The following is a 20,853-nucleotide window of genomic DNA, read 5'->3' as shown; positions in this document are numbered from 1 at the left end:
GGGGGACAGAAATTGAGCCAAGGCTGCTGCTTGATGCTGGGGGAGGGGTTGCTGGCCCTGAGGGCTGAGATGGGTTCTGGTAAAGGTGGGGGCGAGCCACAGGGGCTTGGCAGGAGCAGTCAGGCCTAGCAGTAACACCCTTCCACGTGCTCCATCACCCACAAACAGAAAAAAGATGATGTGAATGAAGTAATTGCAGGAGATCACGCACAGGAAGCCCAGTATCTGAACTGTAGTGAACCTGCTGGGTTATGGTTTCCAGATTTTATCACTCACTTTTTTCAGCCAGTGACAGAGTCAGCCACTGTTCACATCAGTGAGGGAGTGAAAGTCTTGCCTTCGCCAAGTTGAACACCCGTTTGTGGCCACTGGGCTGCATGGTGTGAAAAGTCTCCTGTCATTTACCTCACAAAGTTAAAAGGGACTAATTTGTGTTGCAGCATCCTCTGAGACCCCCAGCTGTAAAGTGAGAACAATGGTACATTATTCTTTCCACTTTTATATATCTTTTGCTGTTTTCCCTCAGTTTTTCACAGTTTCTCTGTATTCCAGTACTGAGCCAAATCCCACTGACATCTTCTAAGATCTTCCTTCCCACAACCTTGGACAAGAACTGGTTCTAAGCCCTCCCACACCACAGTGACAGGTTCTATTGCACTATGGCCAATGACTGATCCAGTTTTGTGGTGTTCTGTTGCTTCTTTCCTGCGTATATATCCTCTATGAGCTTATTCTGCTCTGCTCAGAACTGTGGCATGGCTCCTGATCAATAATCAAGGCCAGCAGGTTGTTTTTCTGGAGCAATTTATTCCTGCCTCTGCAACATCTCAAAGTTCACAGTATTTGGTGCGTGTTAGTGCACTAAGCACAGAAGCAGAGAAACTCTGCAGATGGTCACTTCAAAATTGTTAGTTAAAAAAGAGCTAGAAAATATTTGGAAGGTGATGGAGTACAGCAAGCTAACCACAGATTTCTTCAGAAACACACCAGGTCCTTCTGTTACTAGAAGTCTGTTGAAATCCATAGCCAGAGTCCTGTTTGTTTTGGCAGATGTTAGGAGCTGTGTTAAAGAACTATAATTACATCTATTACAATCGGTATTTATATTTTTTGAGTTAACAATTAACTGAAAGAGTGAGATTATGAGCCAAGCTGGGAGGGGATTTAGCTGATTTGATCAACAAAACAAAACACAAAAAAACAGAAAGCAACAACAGACCCAACACCCACCCCCACAAAAAATAACCCACACACATAAATTTAAAATAAAAAAAATTTAAAAAAGAAGGAAAAAATCTAGCGAAAAAAGACAGACATTATCTTATCTGTATATTTGTATCTTTATAATGAAGACTAATTGGAAAACTGTTTCTCTGTGTTTAATATTTTAACTCTTAGAAATTTAATTTAGATAAATATTGAATAATGATAAAATTAAGCATTTGGGATTTAATAATTTCACAGATAAATATTTAAACATTTTAAGCTTTTGTTCTATTTTTTCTCATTCAGCAGACCTCTCATTCACTATCATTCTGAAACTGAATTTTTGTGTAATTACATGTTAACAAATGTTGCTTTATCCCAGGTGCAATGAATACTTTCCCATCCTTGTAAGAAGTAGAGCAAAATCCAATACAAATTATGTTTTCTACGTGGCAGTTTCCTGCTAAAGCTTAGTAAAGGTGTTATCTGTACAAATGTAGATACTTTGAACTGTTCACAAAAAGCTGTGGTGGTGTCAGCAAAGCTGTAAAGCTGGGAGGTACATTTCAAAGGTGGTGCACTAAAGCAGCAGCATCCAGCTCTAATGCACAGCACAGTATTTATTAAAATGCTCTTGTTCCATGGATCTATGTAACTGGAAGTTGTTCTTTTTATCCAGTCAATATATTCTTCAGTCAGCCATGTATAAACTCCAGATATGCTTGAATTTTTCACATGCTTCTCCAAAAGAAACAATCCCCCAGTACTGACCAGCACAGATTAATGGCCCACCTGAATCTCCCTGGAAGACAAATCAGAAGCAGCTGTCGGTGTGTCGATTTCTCACCAGAGGAGCATGCAGTGCCACCTGCAGTGCACAAGCATGTTTGGAAATGTTGTCTCCAACCTTTTCCAGCCTATGAAATGGGGCACTTGGCTTACATCATTTATAGGAGCTGGGTGAGGAATAAAGAGATGTTGCTTTTCAAACCTGAGGGAGCCTTCAATGCAAATGCTGTGGAGCAGCAGGGTGTTATCATAATTATATTTCAGAATACATTTCTTATTGTTAGCGTAAATTTATTCTCACCTCCTTATCAATTATCCCATCTGGATTCAGCACAGAGAGCATCAAAAGCAAGATGCAAACAACCCTCCTGGGTATACAGTTAATTCTGTACTACGCAGATGTTGACTTCTGGAAAGGACCAGATGATTGAGACCCTGATAGCTCTGCTTTTTCTCCCATATCTACAGGTCTAAGGAGATCACAATAGTTAATGAAATACACCTGAAGTTAATAGATAATCCCAGCTCAAATTGCCATACTCTTGATCTTGATTGGTACACTGACCTAAACTAAACAAAGGTTTAACAAGTCTTTTTTACAGCAATAAAGTCTCTCACAAATGTGGTTAAAATCACTTAAAACACGATCAGCCTTCTAAGATGTCTAACACTGCTTTGCTCCCAGTGAAAAGGGAACCATGGTTAAATATATGTCCCCAGCCCTTTGTAACTTTGCTTCTTACCTCACAAGTATCACTCAGATATCATTTTCTTGTCCCTGTAGCACACATGTTGGTTATTTTTGGGTCACCAGCATAATGTTTGTCAGAGCTTTTTCTATTGACAATTTTAAGAGTTTCTTCCAGAGACATTTCAGTGGCTTTCCTGGTGATTTGTCTCCCCAGCCAGCCACCTGGCAGAGTGTGCCAGGTTCAACATCTTCAAAAAAGTCAGGCAGAGGCAAAAGTTGCACATATTTATTCAGCTTGGCAGTACCATTCAGCTAAAAAGGAAAAAGAAAAAAGAAGGAAAAACAAGGAAAAACTAGATTTCTTATGCAGAAAGGAAGGGAAGCATCACATAGTTTCAATTATCTTTTAGTCTCATTTTACCAACACCTCCCTTAAAAATCACTTTTCACTACGTAGGAACTGATCCTGAGCTTAACTGTCCCTTTGAAAATTCACCAGACTTTCCATAGTAGCAGTACAGCAATTTCCCATCTATGGTAGCTGTAGTGAGTTCAAGCCCAGCTTTCCATTGGATACAGTGGGAAATGTAAAATCTACATGAGAGTTAGGTTGTAGGATCTATGTTCTGTTCACAAACCTAACTTGCCACTAAACCTCAGTGTTGAAACCAGATTCTAGTGCCTGACTGACACAAAAGTCTCAAACCACAGTGCAACGTGCCCATGAACAAAGATGAAAACAAAAACTATAAGCAATTAGACACAAAAGCAGCAACATAATTGAGGGAAAATCAGGTCTCAGTCTATTCAGACTGCCAATTTTTGCTCTGAGACATTCTAAAGGGGTTAAATGATTCAGATTGTCTGTGTTTTGTTGGCCTTTGCCTGACACATCCATCCTTCAGCAGAGGTCAGTAAATGAAAACACAGCCAAACCCTGACATATATCTTCAGTGTGCTTGGTAAGGGCTCATAGGTACTGAACAAACATTTTCAGTCTTATGACCACTGCACCATGGTTCATTTCACAGGTTGCTGTATGGTTCTCAACAGAACAATTCTGGCTTTATACCTTTCAAAAAATTCATTCCAACAAATCAAAAATTTATTAAAAAAAATAATCTGCAGTTATTGTTGCCAGTGCTGGTGGAAAGTGCCAAAGATGGAAAGCTTATTCCAAGCCATTGAATACTGCATTACTGGAGGAGTGTAGAGATGGGAGTAAGCTCTGCTACTAGTACTATCCTTGCTTCTGTATTAAATTCAAAGGATTTTGAGATATCTGTATCATTCTGGAACAGAGTTGTGATTTTCAGCTCCAGAAATATTACTTCCTCATGATCCATTTTGGTGTTGTGTTCACAGATACCCTGGTGCTCCTGACAAGTGGCCACAGGAGAAGCCAGTGAGATGAGCCTGGTCTACACTGACAATGAAGCAGAAGTAGAATTCTCACAAACACCTGGGGGAAGGAGCTCCTCAGACATGAACCATGATCAGGTGCTTGAGCCACAGATGCCTGTAGGTGTACCTGCTAGCACAGAGAGGGACACAGTTACCTTCCTTCCCATGTCATTGCTATGTCAAACCAGGGATACCAGCTAAATAATAAATACCAGGTTCTGGTCACAGAATAATAGAATAATAGAATGTTATGGTTGGAAGGGACCTTAAAGAGCATCTAGTCACAACCCCCTGTAAATTCAAATTCTTACATCTCCGCCCTGCTTTGGCATCAGATGATAATGTTGGCAAGGACATTTTCCGTGCTTCATTCTGCACTGTCCTGAGCCTCCACCACTTTGTGACCACTCCGTGCTCCTAGAGCTGAGTCTGTATGTCCTGTATGATCCACATTTTCACTTTACCTGCTTACACCAGAAAATTAACAGTAAGTTTCATCTCCATTTTTACTTAGTCCAGCACAAGCTCTAACGCTGGGATAGAGATGTGAGCCAGACTGCATAGCATACATCCCTTCAGCATTGTCTTTGAAAAATTACTGGAGAATGTGCTTTGTGGTTTGGAGGGGTTGCTGCAGTGAATGGATTAAAAAGAGAGTTTTTTAGAGCACAGAATGGGCTTGAAATATCATCTCTGCTCACAGAGCCAGTGATCCTCTAACTTCATCCAGATTAATAGAACCAAAAATAGACTATTCTGTGATACTGTTATCTAAACAATGTACTCTTCAATACCAAAGAGTAGCCAAAATGATCATCAGCAAAATTCCTTTCATAAAAATACAGCAGTATTTAAAACAATACCTTGAGGAGCATTATGTCATTATCAAAGGGAGGGGATCAAACTGACAATGAGGAAAGGTTTCCATAATCCCAAATATCTGCTGTTCTTCTTCAGGAATGGATGTCCGATGAGCTTCAAGAACAGCTGTCTTCCAATTCATCTATTCTGGATCTTACAGAAAATATAGGAAGAGAAAGTCACTACAGGAACTGAACAACATTTCTGAGGATAATCAAAAGACACTTAACACAACACCATTTTGTTTTACAAAAACATGATTAAAATCATTCATTTCAATGTTTTGACATGAGGTTCTTTTTGCCTCTATAAAATAATGTTTCTTTACTGCAAATGTAGTTTAGTGAAATAATCGTGTGATAACTGACCTCCAGAGATTTTCAGAGTTAGGAATTAATTTTGTGAAAGAGCTTCCCATCTTTATAAGGGGAGTTGCTTGCACAAGGACAGCTGCTACTGATGCCTTTCATTAATCTCTGAAAGGTCTCCTTTGCATCTATGACCTCATCCTGCAAAGTACTGAAACTTTGCTGGCATCAGTAGCACATCAGAACACATATTGACACTCAATGCTTATCCTGAGCATTATGCATATGGGTAAATGCTCTGCTAAAGTGAGTATCTTTAATAAGCTTTTTGTCCTTAGTTTTCTAAACCCAGGATTCAGCACATTAAGGAATAAGAATGTGTGTTGCCTAACCGAAGATATCCCAGTAGTGAATATTAAAAAAAAAAGGGAGAATGTTAAACTTCAAAGAGTTATACGTTCACTTCCTGCTAATAAACATTAAGAGTTAAGCAACTAATAAATTCCACTATGTTTCAAGCTCTATAAGTGTCATTAGAAATGTATTTGTTAACATTTGTCTTTCTTCATTTTGCCCTGCTTAACTTAATCCAACCCAAATATTTGACATTGCAGAATACATTCTGCTGGTTTCCTGTGCCTCATGTTCAGAACATAATCTCACTATAAGTAGGAACATTTATTCAAGTCAGAACAAAGACTTTATCAATACGAACTATAAATAACAATTTTCTTCATTCAAGATGCATATGCCACTGAAAGACATGATTCATTCATTTATACATGGCAGTTTGTTTGTGAAAATATCTGCAAAGGCAGTTCTGTAGTCCAAAAATTTCTCGTTTTATCTACAAAGCACATGTCCTCAGAGAGAATGATATGTCTCTCAAAACTCCATCTCTGTGACTCCAACAGGTGGTTCATGGGCCACACAGAGATTCATGTTGCTGAATTCATGCTACTTTGCCCAAGAAAAAAGTTATTTCAGACATTACTAACACATGAGATCCATTAATTAAGTTTTACATGCACTGCAATTGCACCAGGCATAGAACATGTGTTGGTGGGTTTTGTGTGAGCATTGTCTTACAGCTCAGGAGGAGGAAACCAGGCTGGTTCAGTTTGCCCCAACAACAAAGACTTAAAGTCAGACCAAAACAGTGTGCTGTAAGAAACGCAAATCAGTTACCAGAGTGCATTCTCCACAGAATCAGAGACAGACAATGCCCTTTCCACTGAACAGCTAACGAACCTGAATTTTTATAAATGTATCTGACTGGCTATCTCTGACATATTGACTGAAGAGTAAGAGACTCCAGATCCCATTAAAAAACCTCTAATTCCAAAGAGGAAGACTTGGTTATCTTTTGTAAATTTGCTAAACAGAGAATGCTAGGAATGAATATTTCTACCCTTACAATCAAACCTGATTCAGCTGAAAAGTAATGAAAGTCAAATTCACTCTGAAGAAACTGTGTCCTCTGTTTCAGACTAACACACAGAAGAAGGCTGGCCAACCTGCCCACACTGTGTTTAAGGAGGTCAGGTTTGCACAGGTTTACTGTAACTGTTTTCCTTTTAGATGGTCAAAATAAGAATGAAAAATTACAGAACTAAAATACAATTCAGGGAACATTTTAAGAAAAATAGGGCATTTTACTTCCTAATGTGAACAGTAGATGTCCCCCTTACCTCGAGTCAGCTGTTCAACAGCAGAGCATCCCACCGGGGGAAGAGGCACTTCTGCTCACATTTGACTTGTCAGGAGGACAAGGTTCCTGTTCACAGTCGTGAGTGACATTCTGGGTTTGTGAGCCTAGGTCACTCAAAATGAGAGGAATATTGTCCACACCTAATTCAAATTTATCTCTCAGGATATTTTGAGGCTTAATTCCAGGCATGCACATAAGATTTGTTTAAAATCTTTGGGATATATTCCCTTCTCTAAGACATTGCTTTTTCACATGCATAAAGAATTAATTTGGTCTTTTAACAGCACATTATTCATGCTGTAATTTTGGCAGGATCTCACTAACAAAGGTAACTCTGCAATGCAGATCAGTAGTTTATGGCAACTAAAAACAATGACGAGTTCTAGATCATTCCAGGGAGAGAACTGCAGCTTTTAACAACCTATTAAAAAAATCCATACTCACAATTCTTCACTTAGAGGCTTGCATACTGTGCCTCACTTCAATGACGAACTAAAATTGCCCCATTTTAAGATACTTACTCACAAGGTGCTGTTGTCAAAACCCATTGTTTTTCCACAAGAGTTCCTCCACAAAAAACACCTAAATTCTTGTCCTGGATAGCAGCCATATAAGGCCAGGAATGAGGATGCACTTCATGTCCTCCAACAATGTCCATGCAGCCACCTGAAGTGCAACAGAAGTGCAATTACTTTATGTGTTATCCAGAGGAACAGGGCATTTGAATATTTTTACTCTTAGGTGAGTACTTGCATCTTTTTAGTAGGGTAACAGCAATTAATGAGAGCAGGAGAGCAGAGGAGCTGTCAGGTGTCATAGCTGCTGCTATTTGTTGTCAGGAGCACTGTAAATTGCCATGCACTCATTTGTATTCAAATGTCCCCTACAGGAAGCGGGTTTGAAAGTTTTTACTAATAGCTCCCTCTCTTGAATTTTCCCTTTACATCATTAATATTGTGTTATTTTACTGCAGATTCATTTCTCAAGATTCTCTCTTCCAGTTTCTTTAAAACTTGCCTGATTCTTGAAACTCCTAATAAAACCAAATAAAGCCTAATCCCTGAATAACACCTAGATGTCTCAGGGTGTTCAATGCACTTGTTGGCTTCAAATGGAAAAAAAAGAAAAACAAAGAAAAAAAAAAAGTGAGAATAATTAAACTGGCCATCTTTAAGCTGGTGGAAAAAATGGGAGGATGAATGTAAGGGCAACCTGAAAAGGCTTCAGAGAACACCAGTGTGAAGGAATAGTCAGGGCATGTGGAATTCAAAAGTTGGTCCTAAACTGTGGATCCAGATTGAGTAATCTCGGGGCACATAAAGTACAAAAGTCACTCCTGTGGACCAAGGTACATCAGTGGCCAGCAATTGCTCCACAGAATTCTACTGCCCAGGTAACATCTTCAGTTGAAAGTCTGAAAAATATTCATATGTAAATTAACAAAAGCCACTGAAAACTGTCAAACATCGGTTATTTTACAAGCTATGGAATGTAGGATATAAAAGACAGACCAAGACCAGCCACACATATGCAAGACAAAGCAATTTGTATTTTGTTAAAAATAATTTTATGGGGTGCAGCTTTCAGATACAGAAAACCCTAGACTCTGAAACTGCCAAACACAAAACAAAATCCAATCTGTGGTCACAAAAAAAGATAAATTGGTGAGAAAGACATTTCTGTATGGTAGACCTCTGTGTCTGCGTGCATGTCTTGCACACTTTGCTGGTAAACCACTACAAAAAAACCCTGTCTGCCCTTGCGTGAAGAAGTTACAACACTTGCTACCCAATTCATTATCTTTAGAAATAATCTGAAATATAACCTGCCCAATATAACTAGCTCTCATTTTTATTCAAGAATTAAAGAATGGCAGCTCTCAGTCTCAATCTCATTGTTGAATGAGATTGTAGCATAGAAATGTTTATTTCTGCATCACAGAATCTTATTAGTTAGAACCCAGTTTGAAAACATGCACATGGTGCAGCACAATTCATGTTTCAGAAGACTCTTCCAAAGCTCTTTTAAAAGAAAACAAAGTACTATTAGAATTCATCACCTCTTAAAACAGCCAGCTCCAGTTCCCCCAAAGTCATTCTCCATTCTCCATCTAATCCCAGAATTATTCACTCCCTGGAGACAATCCATAGGTAATCTCTGCAAAGAGAGTCCTAAAGGCATAATTATGTTTGTCCTTTATGGCTTTGCCCTCCCAACAAATAGCTGGATTGGAAAGCAGCATAAGAGACAAAATAGGAAACAGATTCATGCTCTGGCCAAACAATAGAAGGCTTGTGTTCCCAGAGCATAGTATCTAATGTTGGATTCTTTCTGGCAAGTACTAGCAACATCGTAGAAGAAATGCTGATTTGCTGCAAGGCTTTGAGGACTCCCTGAGTTTACTATATCTACTTGTATTTCTGTGCTACTACATTTTCCACTGGTATCACGTAGCAAATAAATGGAAACAGGGACACTGAGTGAATAGCTGAGGCAGAAAAGAAAACCAGGTTAAGTACCATGAGGCACTGGTATTGGAGAAGGAAATAAAATAGGTATGCCCCACTCTATATTCTGCCCTTTCCCCAGCAAGTCCCTGGGAATTTGTCTCCCAGCCACTAAGGGATGTGTTCAGACACGCTGGGGTGAGACTGGGGATGTGGTAGCCCAAGCAGAACACAGGGAAAGTGTGGCAGCTCTGCCTTACTGTGCTCCTGGCAGCTGCCAGCTCTGCACCTCTGTCCTGCCCTCCCTTCCCAGATCGAGAAAACAGCCCTTCAGTTGAGCTGAGACTGCCTGAACTCAGTGCCAGCAAACCTGGAAGGTTTAGAGGCGCAGTTTAAATTGGTCTCCTGAACCAATGTCCTAAAATCACCTCTGGTGCTCACCTCAATCACCAAAGAAAGCAGCATGGAGGAAAAAGGAACAGAGCCACTGTAGAAGGAAAAGGGTCAAAATGACAGAGTATAAGATAATGAAGACCTCAGCACAGTAATGCACAGAAAGTGATCCTGCAGCCCATAGGAACCCTCCCCAGAGGCAGAGGCTGGTCACAGAACTGCTTGCACAACTTGTTCTCTTACTCAGGCAGCGGCTTCTGCCGAGCGAGTGGCTCTGCTTTGCAAGCGCTGCAGGGAGAAAGGACAGTGATTTGCTGTTTTGCTTACAATACCTCTCTCCTCTTGAAGACCAATTAAGTAAGCAACAGAGGAGCTAATAAAAGAATTTGACTTGAGAAGGAAGCTTTGCTTTGGGGTTTCCCCTTAAATGCAAAAGGCCAATAGAATCTAAACTTCACCATAAATTAAGTCTTTGCCACAACCAAAGGAGCCCAGCCAACTAATTGCACACCCTAAAATTTTATGTGAAATTTTCAGCCCCAGTGATGTAAATTACAAGAGGAAGATAACTCTCTGACAAAGCATTTAGGTACAAAATTGGTACTGGTTATGTGCATATCAATCTGATGTTTAATAACCGTGCCATCGGGGATTTTGCAGATTGTCACAGAGGTCATTCAGGAGCTTTCACAGAAAGTCATCAATTGATACTGAACAATAGTTAGGACTCCATATTTCTAATTCTAATTATCAATGTCAATGGATCTCTCAGAATTGGAAGGGATTTTTGAAGAAGCATGGATATGCTAGTACCTGTGGACTTTCAGAAGAAACATCTTTACAAGTATGATTTAGAAGTAAATAGAAGTACAACTAGAAATTGAAAAACAGCATAAACAGGCCATAGAAATTAGGTTTTAGATAGGAGGCATAGATTTACCTGTATCTATTTACTTGGAAAACATCTAGGAACATTTGCTAATGTTTTATTCCATGTCTTTCAAAGCAGATCAGGCAAACATAGGATGATACATGACAAGCCTCTTTTTACTGGCCATTGCTCCTCACATAGGTCCATCCAAGGATGAATCATTGTAGCACTACAAGATTAATCATGTCTGAGCATACAGGATTTTTGCTCACAAGTGTTCATCCTGATCATGCCTCTGCATAGTCCAGACAGGAAACATCTTCAATATCATAAGAGTGCTAATTAAAACATCATCAAATCAGACTTTGTCAAATAATTGTGACTGATAAAAGAAAGAATTGTACCTATGACACCTGGTGTCCAGGAGAACAGTGTAAAAAAGAATATCAGTGCTACAAAGTGATGATAATTACGGGGAATGTCCTAGTAATGAGAAGAAAAATTTAAGAAAATTAAATCTTGGTAAATCTGAGCTTTAGGAGTGCATGGAGCTGTCACCTTGTCACATAGGTGACTGTGTCTCAACAAAGACACATCAGTGACAAAGAGCTCCACAGTCTCTAAAATTACATCTACACCGGCCAAGTTATCCTCTGTCCCAGAAGGGAGAGCAACAGCAAATTTGAGCAAAGTCTATCCAAGGTCTTCTACAGGTGAAACTCACATGATGTTGGGCCAATGAGCTCAAGATATGATACAGCAAGAACGCAGAAGATTTCTGCAAGCTCTTTATTGTGGGCTCCTTTCTGCAGGTTGCCTGTTGTAGGGCTCAAGTCTTCAAGAAACCTTCCAGTCTGCGTGACAGTGACATTTCACTAGTCATAGAATATATAGGTTATAGAATAGTTGATACTCCAAATGATTTAACATTGATGCAAGTTATTTTTATTATTTGGGGATATATTTGCAAGACAGAAATTGTGCCTTTATAAGGCCCTAGATAAGACTTATTGGCAGAATCATAGAATACCCTGAGTTGAAAGAAGCCCCACTAGGACCATTGAAGTCCAACTCCTGGCTCTGCACAGGACACCCCAAGAACCACACCATGTGCTTAAGAGGATTGCCCAAACACTTCTTGAGCTCTGTCAGGCTGGTGCTGTGACCACTGTTCTTGGGAGCCTGTTCCAGTGTCCAATCACCCTGAGCTTTCAGGACTCAATTCAGTTGCCTAAAACTCAGCATTTAGTCACATTTGAGATACTGTGGGCTTTCCAGACACAGACGCAGAGCTGGCAAATCTGGCACGGCATCTTCAGAAGACTGACAGCCTTCTGCACCAGACCTAAAACACTTTAAGACACTTTAATACCCTTAGCTATAGGCCATGAAACCACACTCAGTGCTTTGTGAAAGCTCGGCCACTGCAAACCTAATGAGGTAGGATCAGATCCTGAAATGAGAAAACATCGTATTCCTTGGCCCTGAGGGTCTCCTGAGCAGAACAGATACTTCATTAAAGGAGAATGGACTGGAATCCATGTCTGACCTGGAAGCCACCTGAGGTGTCTGGAATGTATACAACTTCATGTGGACAACTGAATCAGCCTAAATTTATGTGAGCTGAGTCCCACTGTGTTTCACCCCTATACTTGTACATCAGTTCTCTGCAAATGCTGCAGACAGAACACAAAGAAGGGGTAGAGCCTGTCTTCACACCACAGCAGATGACGCAAATTCTCAGTAACACTTCTGCTGTAAGGTACATCGCTGGGGAGGGTTTCCTTGTCATGGTTACCCCCTTAAGAGGAAAAACAAAACCCACATCCTCTTCATTGATGCATATATATTGATAGATTGATAGATAGACATATATTAAAGAGTGAACAAGAAGGAACATCAGACAGAAATCATGGGTGCTTTCCTCCCATGGTACACCTTCACTGCTCTTATTCTCCTGGCAATTCATGGAGGTAAGTACATAGTTTAATACTGTTGGAGGTAAGTCCTGATGTACAGAATTCTAGTTAAACTAAAATGTATTAATGTAAAGGAAGTGGTCACAATTACTATTTGAATTCTTATAATTAGTTCCTCTCCACTGTCTGCATGTGTTTGGTCTTTTACACAAACAAAATAATTTCTGAATGGGTCTTAAGTAAAGCTGCAAAGCCCAAGCTGTTTGGAGGAGTTCTGGGTAGAAAACATAACGACTATCTCGTCTTTCTTTCCAGAGCCATACACATACCTTAAATGCTTGATTTTCACTTTTTCTGGAAAACAGATTCACATAATGTGGATTATACTACATAGTCTAGTTTCCCTGCACAATATTTAAGATATGAGAGATATGGGAGATTGTTAATCACTAATGAAAGCTAAGAAATTAACCATGTCAGTAATCTTCAAGAAAACAAATTTATGCAAAAGCAGCAAAACTTTGGTGTGGGGTTTTTGCCCAAGTTCACCCCACTGATCTAGTTTCTGTATTATTGAAATGTAATGAAGTAATTCTGCTGAGCGGTTTTAAAATTCTACCCTGAAGACCATCATTGTGACATAAGTGCATACTTGTGTGTCTGTATCCTTTCTAATTACAACAGCCATGTTTTCTAAGAGACTTGGAGTGTTTACAGCATTTGTCAGCTCAGCTGTGTGTCTTGTGACTTACATTTTTAGGTTTGTGTGTGGATATCATTGGAGGAAATGAAGTAGCACCACACTCAAGACCATTCATGGCCCAAATCAAGGGAAAAAGAGGAATTATTTGTGGAGGAGCTTTAATTAAGGAAAACTGGGTGTTAACAGCTGCACATTGTAAAGTGTAAGTTCTTACTCTGATTCAGAGATTGTCCTTAGTGGGTGTCTGATATCTCTGTTCAAGCTGGAGATTTAGCATATCTGGAAATTTTATCCATTTATCATGACCATGGTCATGTTCTGATTACTGTGCTTTGTAGGTTCTATCAGAAAATTTATTACAGTCAGTAAAAAAATATAACAAAGTGTACTGATCACATCTATTTCTGAAGAGATATCTAAAAACTTCTAGCTGCATATTAGCATAGAATAGCAATACTGAAGCAGCGAATTTGAGGAAAAGTTTTATCCCTGTTTTCTCAGTCAACTTGTACACTAGGTGAGAGGAGTGTCCAGCCTAAACTGCTGCTCTGAGAAAAAAAAAATTAATTCTTGTAATTTTATTCTATAAGAGATACACAGTTCACTGCAGAAAAGACAGCATGTGGTTAACACAGGAGCAAAAATCCTCCAAACAGATGACAGGAGACACTGAGAGATCTCTGCCTTGCTTGGTATGTTGGCTTGCCAGCCATCTTTTTTCTCCTGCCCAAATCAAGATGTAAATGGATATTTAGCTGTACTGAGTCCTTCAGCAAGGCAAGAAGTGAGTTTTGAATTACATCCCACCCCTACTTGCTTTTGTGAGGAGGACTGAAGCTGCGGCTGAGCCAGACCTCACACAGGCTCTGTCAACAGCCCGACCAGGACCAGCGAGCCACTGGAATCTGCAGACATCAGAGAAATGTATCCATCTCTCCTGACCTTGTCCAGACAGGGAGATCTGTGGGACCTACTATAAAGAGAGCACTGGGCCCAAAAGCTGTGTATTAACAGAAAGTAAAGAATGTTTCCAAATGAGATTCCATTTAAGAGAAAATACAATTAATTATTAACCTAATGATGGCTCAGTCAATAGACAGCTCTCAATAGATGAAAGAAAGGAGCGTCTGCTTCCCCAGGGTTGCATTTTCCACAACAAGACATGAATGAGTGCCAATATACACATCTCCTAGAATATTCTCCCATTCAGCTGTAGGATGCATTGTTTGCCCAAAAGCAGTTGTACCTGTGGTCAGTTAGTAATGTCTTCTTGGCCAAGGAGTGCTAGACTGCTGGTCTCTGTCAGAGAGCCACAGCAGGCACAACTCTGCCACCACTTAAGGATCTTGGAAGGACAGGAAGTTGCAGAAAAACCTAGAGAAGAGGAATGAGCTGTGTTCTCACACAGATTCAGAAAATGGTGTTGAAATCTGTTAGAGTAAAGCAATGGTACATTTTGATACAGTTAGAATATCTGAACTAACAGTGCTGTGGCCTATTTTCCTAGATTTTCAGCACAAATTACAGAGGACACAGTTGGTGAGACACGTACCCACAACAAATCTGGTGCATTCACCACTCTTTCGGTTCCCAAAAGGGAACAATAGGGATGGATACAGAGTCAAGTACCTGAAACATTTCTGTGCTCCTGGGAAGATGAAAATAAGATAGTATGAAGTTTGATTCACTGAGTCATATTTTTCTTTTAGCTGTTGTATGAACAGGGTCACCTTTTAGATATTTCTAAATTACTGTTGCTTTTCAGGCACAGGAAAAGAGACTGTAGCAGCTGGTCATCATAGCACCACATTATTACCAGGAAAAAATTTAGGGTTACATCAAAGTGAATCCAAATAACTATGTAGTCCTCTCCTCAGGAAAAAAAGCAAAGTTATTCTTGGAGCCCATTCATCGAATAAAAGAGAAAAAGAACAGCAAGCTTTTCAGATTGCAAAAGACATTCCTCATCCATGCTACGACCCCAGTACCAAGGAAAATGACATTATGCTGCTTCAGGTACAGATTTATATATCACTTATGGAATATACACACTACATTGAACTATTTTCTTCCTTCTTCTCATCTAAGGAGATGAGCCAAGGGAGTTTCTGGGGCCTTTTTTTCTGGGTGATATAGTCTGGTCTGCTAATCCAGCAGCCTGGGGAATTGGGGATGCACTGGTAACTAAGGCACTCAACAATTCCTGTAATGGTTGCCACGGCTCGTATATACATTCTGGAACTTGATCAAGATATTTCCGTTTCTGGCTTTTCCATAAAGGAATAAAAACACATGCAGATACAACATTTGGTTAAAAGTACTAACTTTCTGTCTGAAAAGGAGATCTAATTAAAAATGTCTGGCTTTTCTGATCTTCAATTTTGCCAGCATCAGTAATAACTGTTATTTTATCTTCTAAATGGTCTGAGAGCCAGAGAAGTAAAATAAGATGTTTTTTAGAGCTAATAGATCAGCAGAAGGTAAGTGAGTTCTCATGAGACAAAGAATACTCGTTTTCCCACTCTTACATTGATGACATAACTACTGTCACAAAGAATTGAGGAATCTCAGAAGGGATTGCATTAATTACCATAATGAGAAAGATCCAATGGTTAATATGTAAGGACCTCTGTTAGACTCTGTGCCATAGTACCTATTTTCCATATCTTCTACAGCTTCAGGGAAGAGCAAAACTTAACAAAGTTGTGCAAACAATCCCCCTGCCTTCTTCAGATGATGATCCCAAACCAGGAACAGTTTGCTCAGTAGCAGGATGGGGTATGACTACAAATCATCCAGTCAAGTACCCTACTGCCCTGATGGAAGTCAATATCACTGTCATCAGGAGGGAAATATGCAACGATAAAAAGCATTATAATGGCAAACCTGTCATAACAGAGAGCATGATATGTGCAGGAGCTAAGAATAAGGATTCATGTCATGTAAGTATATCTATTATGACTGCATAAATTGTATAATAAAAATAAAATATAATGTACCAGCATTACACATTTACAATCTCTGTCTCTCTTAAAATCAGTGAAGAATTTTATCAAATGTCAGTGAATTTACCAAGGCTTGTTCTTCGAAGCCTTAAAATCAAAACTTAAGATGAGTAAATTCACCTTCACAGCTTTTCAATATTGCAGATGTATCCAGGCATGGCAGATAGCTATCCTCATCTTCAGCAAAATGAGTTTAATATTAAAATGTCCACAAAACAGCTTGCAAGCCCATTTGCAAGTAGCTAATCTCAGTGGAACAACTTATTTGATGTCAGAAGACTTTGAAATAGGTTTTGCTGATAAAAAGCATTTTAGCTGGGTCCCAAGTCAAGTACAGAACTGTGTGAGAACTACCACATTTTAAAAGATTTAAATATTGCATTTTAAGAGGTTTGAATTTCTGGAGGCTTATACTTTCCATGAGGAAAGTTTTCAGCTTTTTTTCTTCATTTTGAAAGAGACTGATTCTTCCCTAGCACTGAACTAGATTCATTCCCCATTATGCACACTTGAAAGATTAGATTGAATTCTATGAAGCCTTTTTTTCATTTGTTTTGCTGCTGGAAATCCTAGTTTCCAAGGAGGAAAAAATGATCCTTAATAACACTGGCTGGCTACATTTTTATTTTCTCCATCTAACTAGTGAAAATTTTATTTAAAGGAAACATTTTTTAGCTTTTGTTGATTTGAATGACTGTATTTTCCCTTTTTTCTAGGGGGACTCTGGTGGACCTTTAAGATGTAATAATATTATGAGAGGCATCACTTCATTTGGGAAGAAGCAATGTGGCAATGCTCATGGCCCTGGTGTCTACACTCGACTCACAAAGCAACACCTTGTGTGGATAAGGAAAACCATAGGAGGGGCCTAACAGATTGGGTTTGGGCCACGTGATTTCTGTAAATGAAATGGGCTTTTAAAAACAGCTTCACTAGTCTGGTAAAAGAGGTATTCTCACACTGAATTTTGGCAGCTTGATGTAGTTCTGCTACAATGGCATTTATAGCTTACACAGTCAGCCATGGAGTCATTGGGGGTATTTGGGACTGAGGATTCCAACATCCCTGTAGTGCATGTTCACACTGAGCTCTACACGGACTGGTATTTCAAATCAAGGATCTAATCCTTGTTTGGGTCCTCACTCCTTGTTGAGTACATATAGCACTCTTCTGTACCTGGACTTCTGAAAGTTAATGGTGTCCTAGGTACAAGTACAGACACCTAAAAATCTTTGTTTTTCTGCAGCAAAGCTCTTGGTTTTATAGGTGTAGTGGATTGTTAAGCTTCAGAAAATTAAGTTGCTGCAATTGTGGGACATAGGTATTAATTTTCTAACTGTCTTGTATTTGAAACCTCTAGATTTTATCCCTTTATGTATGTTGCATTTAATAAAGCAATGGCAATAAAAATCTGCTGCTTTCAGCTGTCAATTTGTGTGGAAAGCTCTGTCTCTTGCAGCATAGATAGTCTATGTACTATCTGTAGGATCTGTTTACTGCCTTGTAATGTTCCATACATGTTAAATGTTTGCAAAACATACCAAAATAAGCAGCATTGTGTTTAAAAAAATTTCTGAAAACCCATGCTTCAGAGAAATTACATGACTGTATCAATATGATACAGCACTGTTGATAGTATAAAGCACTCTTAATTTTATGATGCCAGTAGTGCTGTTTCAGACATGCAGTGAAATTTTTAAGTGCTTCAACAAGCATCTGTCAAGTAGCAAATAGACCTCTTATGAAAAATGTTTTTGCCTGCTTCTGTATTAACAGATGGGCATGTCAATGCCATAAGCACCTCAAAAAGGGCTTGGATTTATTTTGTGTTTCTTCAAGAGGTGTTTACTTGGAGATAGGCATTATCTAAGAGAAAGCAGGGAACATTCAATGGTGGAGATATTTCGCATTGATTTTAATTTTAAAATTATTTCTCCATGCTTCCTTAGTAATTAAGCACTACTTACAAACACAATGGCACAAACTAAAACTTTTTTACATAACTGCATTTACCTGATGTCCGAGACAGTTATTTTCTCACAGAGAAGGAAGGGTAAAGATAAAGAAGGCCTGGACTGCAGGGTTCTCTACTGGAAGTTTTGATCAGGAAAAACATCTTTTTTTCCCTTTGTTACAAACGTTACACAGTCAGAACTTTCCATATTCCTATTCTTATTCATAAATGCTTTTTTTCACTCTTGGTCTGGACATACAATATGTACACACAAAGGGACACACAAACACAAAAGCAAAGCAGGAGCAGAGAAAAAGGCACTCAGACAAATAAGATTGCATCAGTGAAACTGAGAGGAGAATTTGACCTACTGACTGCTACCAACACCCAAAGCAGTGACTTGATTCTATGTTTAAACATGCAGGAAATAAGATATTTCAGATTTTTTTTATTCCTGCAAACTACCAAACCCCTTAGGCAAAAACTAATTCTAAAAATCTTCAGGAAACAAAATTGTCCTTATCAACTAGTAGCCCACCTAGGCCTATCTCACCCTTCCCGTACACAAGTCTTGCTTCATTTCTTTGCTCACATTTTCACTACCTTTCTTTCATCTTGCTGTTGCATTATTTCATCATTCTGCCTCCTCTTCAGCATGATTTTTCTTTCTCCCCAAAAGTCACAAACAGCACCCTTGTCAGTAGAAAACCCCTCTCAGTTCAAGTATTTCTCCATTTTCTAGATGGTGGTTCTGAGCCAAGTGCTGGAGAACCTTAGAGATCAGAAAGGATAGGTTCTGACCAAGGAGAAGTTTTTAATGCATGAAGAAATGAGCTACAGAAAAATGTGCAGCTTTCCTCTTCTATGTTGAAATTTAGGACCTACCCCAAAATACTTTAAAAATAGTGGGTTTTTTATGCGGATGTTTTTAGTGAATTGCATAAAATAAGCCTGTAGAATTGGACTTACACGGTAAAAACAAAATTTCACCCTCTGTCGCTACTGCCAGTAGCATAAACCTGTAAAAAAAAAGAAGCAGCAAGAGCAAAAGAGAACTGCATTTTCCTCTAGATGGGGAGGTCTGTGCTCAAGAGGCTTGATATGAGCCCATTCACCACAGACTTTCACCACTATGGAACGGAGCCCACACTAGCTAAGAAAAATGCTATGATAATTTGATGTTACTCTTTTCTTCTCAGTCTGGCTATATGAGATAATTGGAGGGAAGTAACAGGTATAAAGTGCATCATAGAAACTCACAGAACATGTACATAGGTAGCATCAAATCAGGTTGTGTAGGGGCAGAACTGGGCACATCTGCCAGACTTAGTGCTTTTAAGTGTGGGAACAAATGGATTCCTCAATCATAACATTCCAGATGATTGTTTTGTCATATTGATTTGCCTGAGAAGAAAGACACATGTACTGTATGAGCAATGAAGTTATTCTTCAGGCAAAAACTATTTTTGACCTCTGTGCCACCCCTGGAGACTCAGCTTTCAGTGGATACAGACCACAGACAAAGAACAAGTCGAGTTCTTAGAAATGGGTTCTGATTTCTGTCTCATCCTGGGCCTGAGCAACATTCCAGGCATGTAACTGCAGTGAGCTAAAAGAATGCCATATTCTACAGGAAGGAAGTCAGGATTTCAAATTTTGACCAAGACTTCATATGTTAAGACCTCTGCACTGGCAGAATGAGGAAGCTATGCAAGAATGTGGTGAACTTTCAGCAGCTTCACACTCTGCACATTCAGGAAAAAGCACTAGAGTATGCATTTTATTTCACTTGAAATTAGTTACAGTCTAGAATGTACACTTAGATGTCTTCTCAGACATGGTCACATAGTGGATCTACATGTCACACAAACAAGGTCCTCTCGTAGTTATGGGCTTTTGAAATCAGTGGCTTCTCCCACTTTTAGATAATGTGCTTAAATACATCTGGGGCTATACAGCTTGACTAGTCAACACTGAGCAGTTAGTAACTAAGAGATGAGAAGTTCTTAGGCTGAGAAACAGCCTTTCTTATTTTGACACTTCAGCATCCAACAAAATGTGTGCGGTTTCAGTATTAGTCAGGTCCTTCCATGCTACAGCCTCCCATCTTGTGTCATGCACCTCTTCCTATACTGGATATAAATGATATAAATATAATTTAGGTGCTGCCAAAGGAAAGAGAGAATTTCTGGGCAAATTAAAGAATGCATGAGCAAAGAGACTAATTCTACTAATTTTTTTAACATTCAAAATGGGTGGAAATGTTTTTAATATTCCTAAAACCTTTAAAATTATTTAAAATACTATTTTGAGAATATAAATCAGATTCTAATTGTCTGATAAAATCTCCAGAAACAAACTTGTTCATATTAGAAGATAGGCACAGTATAAACTATTTCCCACACTTGGACATCAGCTTCTTGGTAGCAATTTCTCAATTGACAACCAATATTATCATTTTTTGATCTTCTTTGAAGACCACATGAGATGACATGAGAATCCAGCAGCTGAGTAGCAGGTTTATTGCAATCTTTTACTAGCTAAAACACCTGAGGGGTCTCAACCTTCCAGAGCTAAAGTTAGCGACCACA

The 20,853-nt window shown here is 39.2% G+C and overlaps 1 protein-coding gene across 1 annotated transcript; it reads left to right on the top strand.

Annotated features, from left to right (window-relative positions):
* The first annotated feature begins 12,593 nt into the window (after positions 1-12,593).
* LOC115915459 (granzyme A-like) lies at positions 12,594-17,180 on the top strand. The gene is made up of 5 exons (XM_030968892.1): positions 12,594-12,654; positions 13,361-13,505; positions 15,181-15,319; positions 15,979-16,245; positions 17,025-17,180. Exons 1-5 carry the CDS (start codon positions 12,594-12,596, stop codon positions 17,178-17,180), a joined length of 768 nt encoding a protein of 255 aa, XP_030824752.1.
* Positions 17,181-20,853: the final 3,673 nt, after the last annotated feature.

The sequence above is a fragment of the Camarhynchus parvulus genome, chromosome Z (genome assembly GCF_901933205.1).
Source record: "Camarhynchus parvulus chromosome Z, STF_HiC, whole genome shotgun sequence".
In the NCBI taxonomy this organism is placed as follows: domain Eukaryota; kingdom Metazoa; phylum Chordata; class Aves; order Passeriformes; family Thraupidae; genus Camarhynchus; species Camarhynchus parvulus.
This window is presented reverse-complemented; position numbering and strand designations above follow the sequence as displayed.

Bases quoted from the DNA above. Each gene is read 5' to 3' on its own strand.
- LOC115915459 (XM_030968892.1), top strand. From the start codon at position 12,594: ATGGGTGCTTTCCTCCCATGGTACACCTTCACTGCTCTTATTCTCCTG. The intron at 12,655-13,360 runs GTAAGTACATAG...TTACATTTTTAG, and splicing joins TCTCCTGGCAATTCATGGAG to GTTTGTGTGTGGATATCATT. The intron at 13,506-15,180 runs GTAAGTTCTTAC...TCCTCTCCTCAG, and splicing joins ACAGCTGCACATTGTAAAGT to GAAAAAAAGCAAAGTTATTC.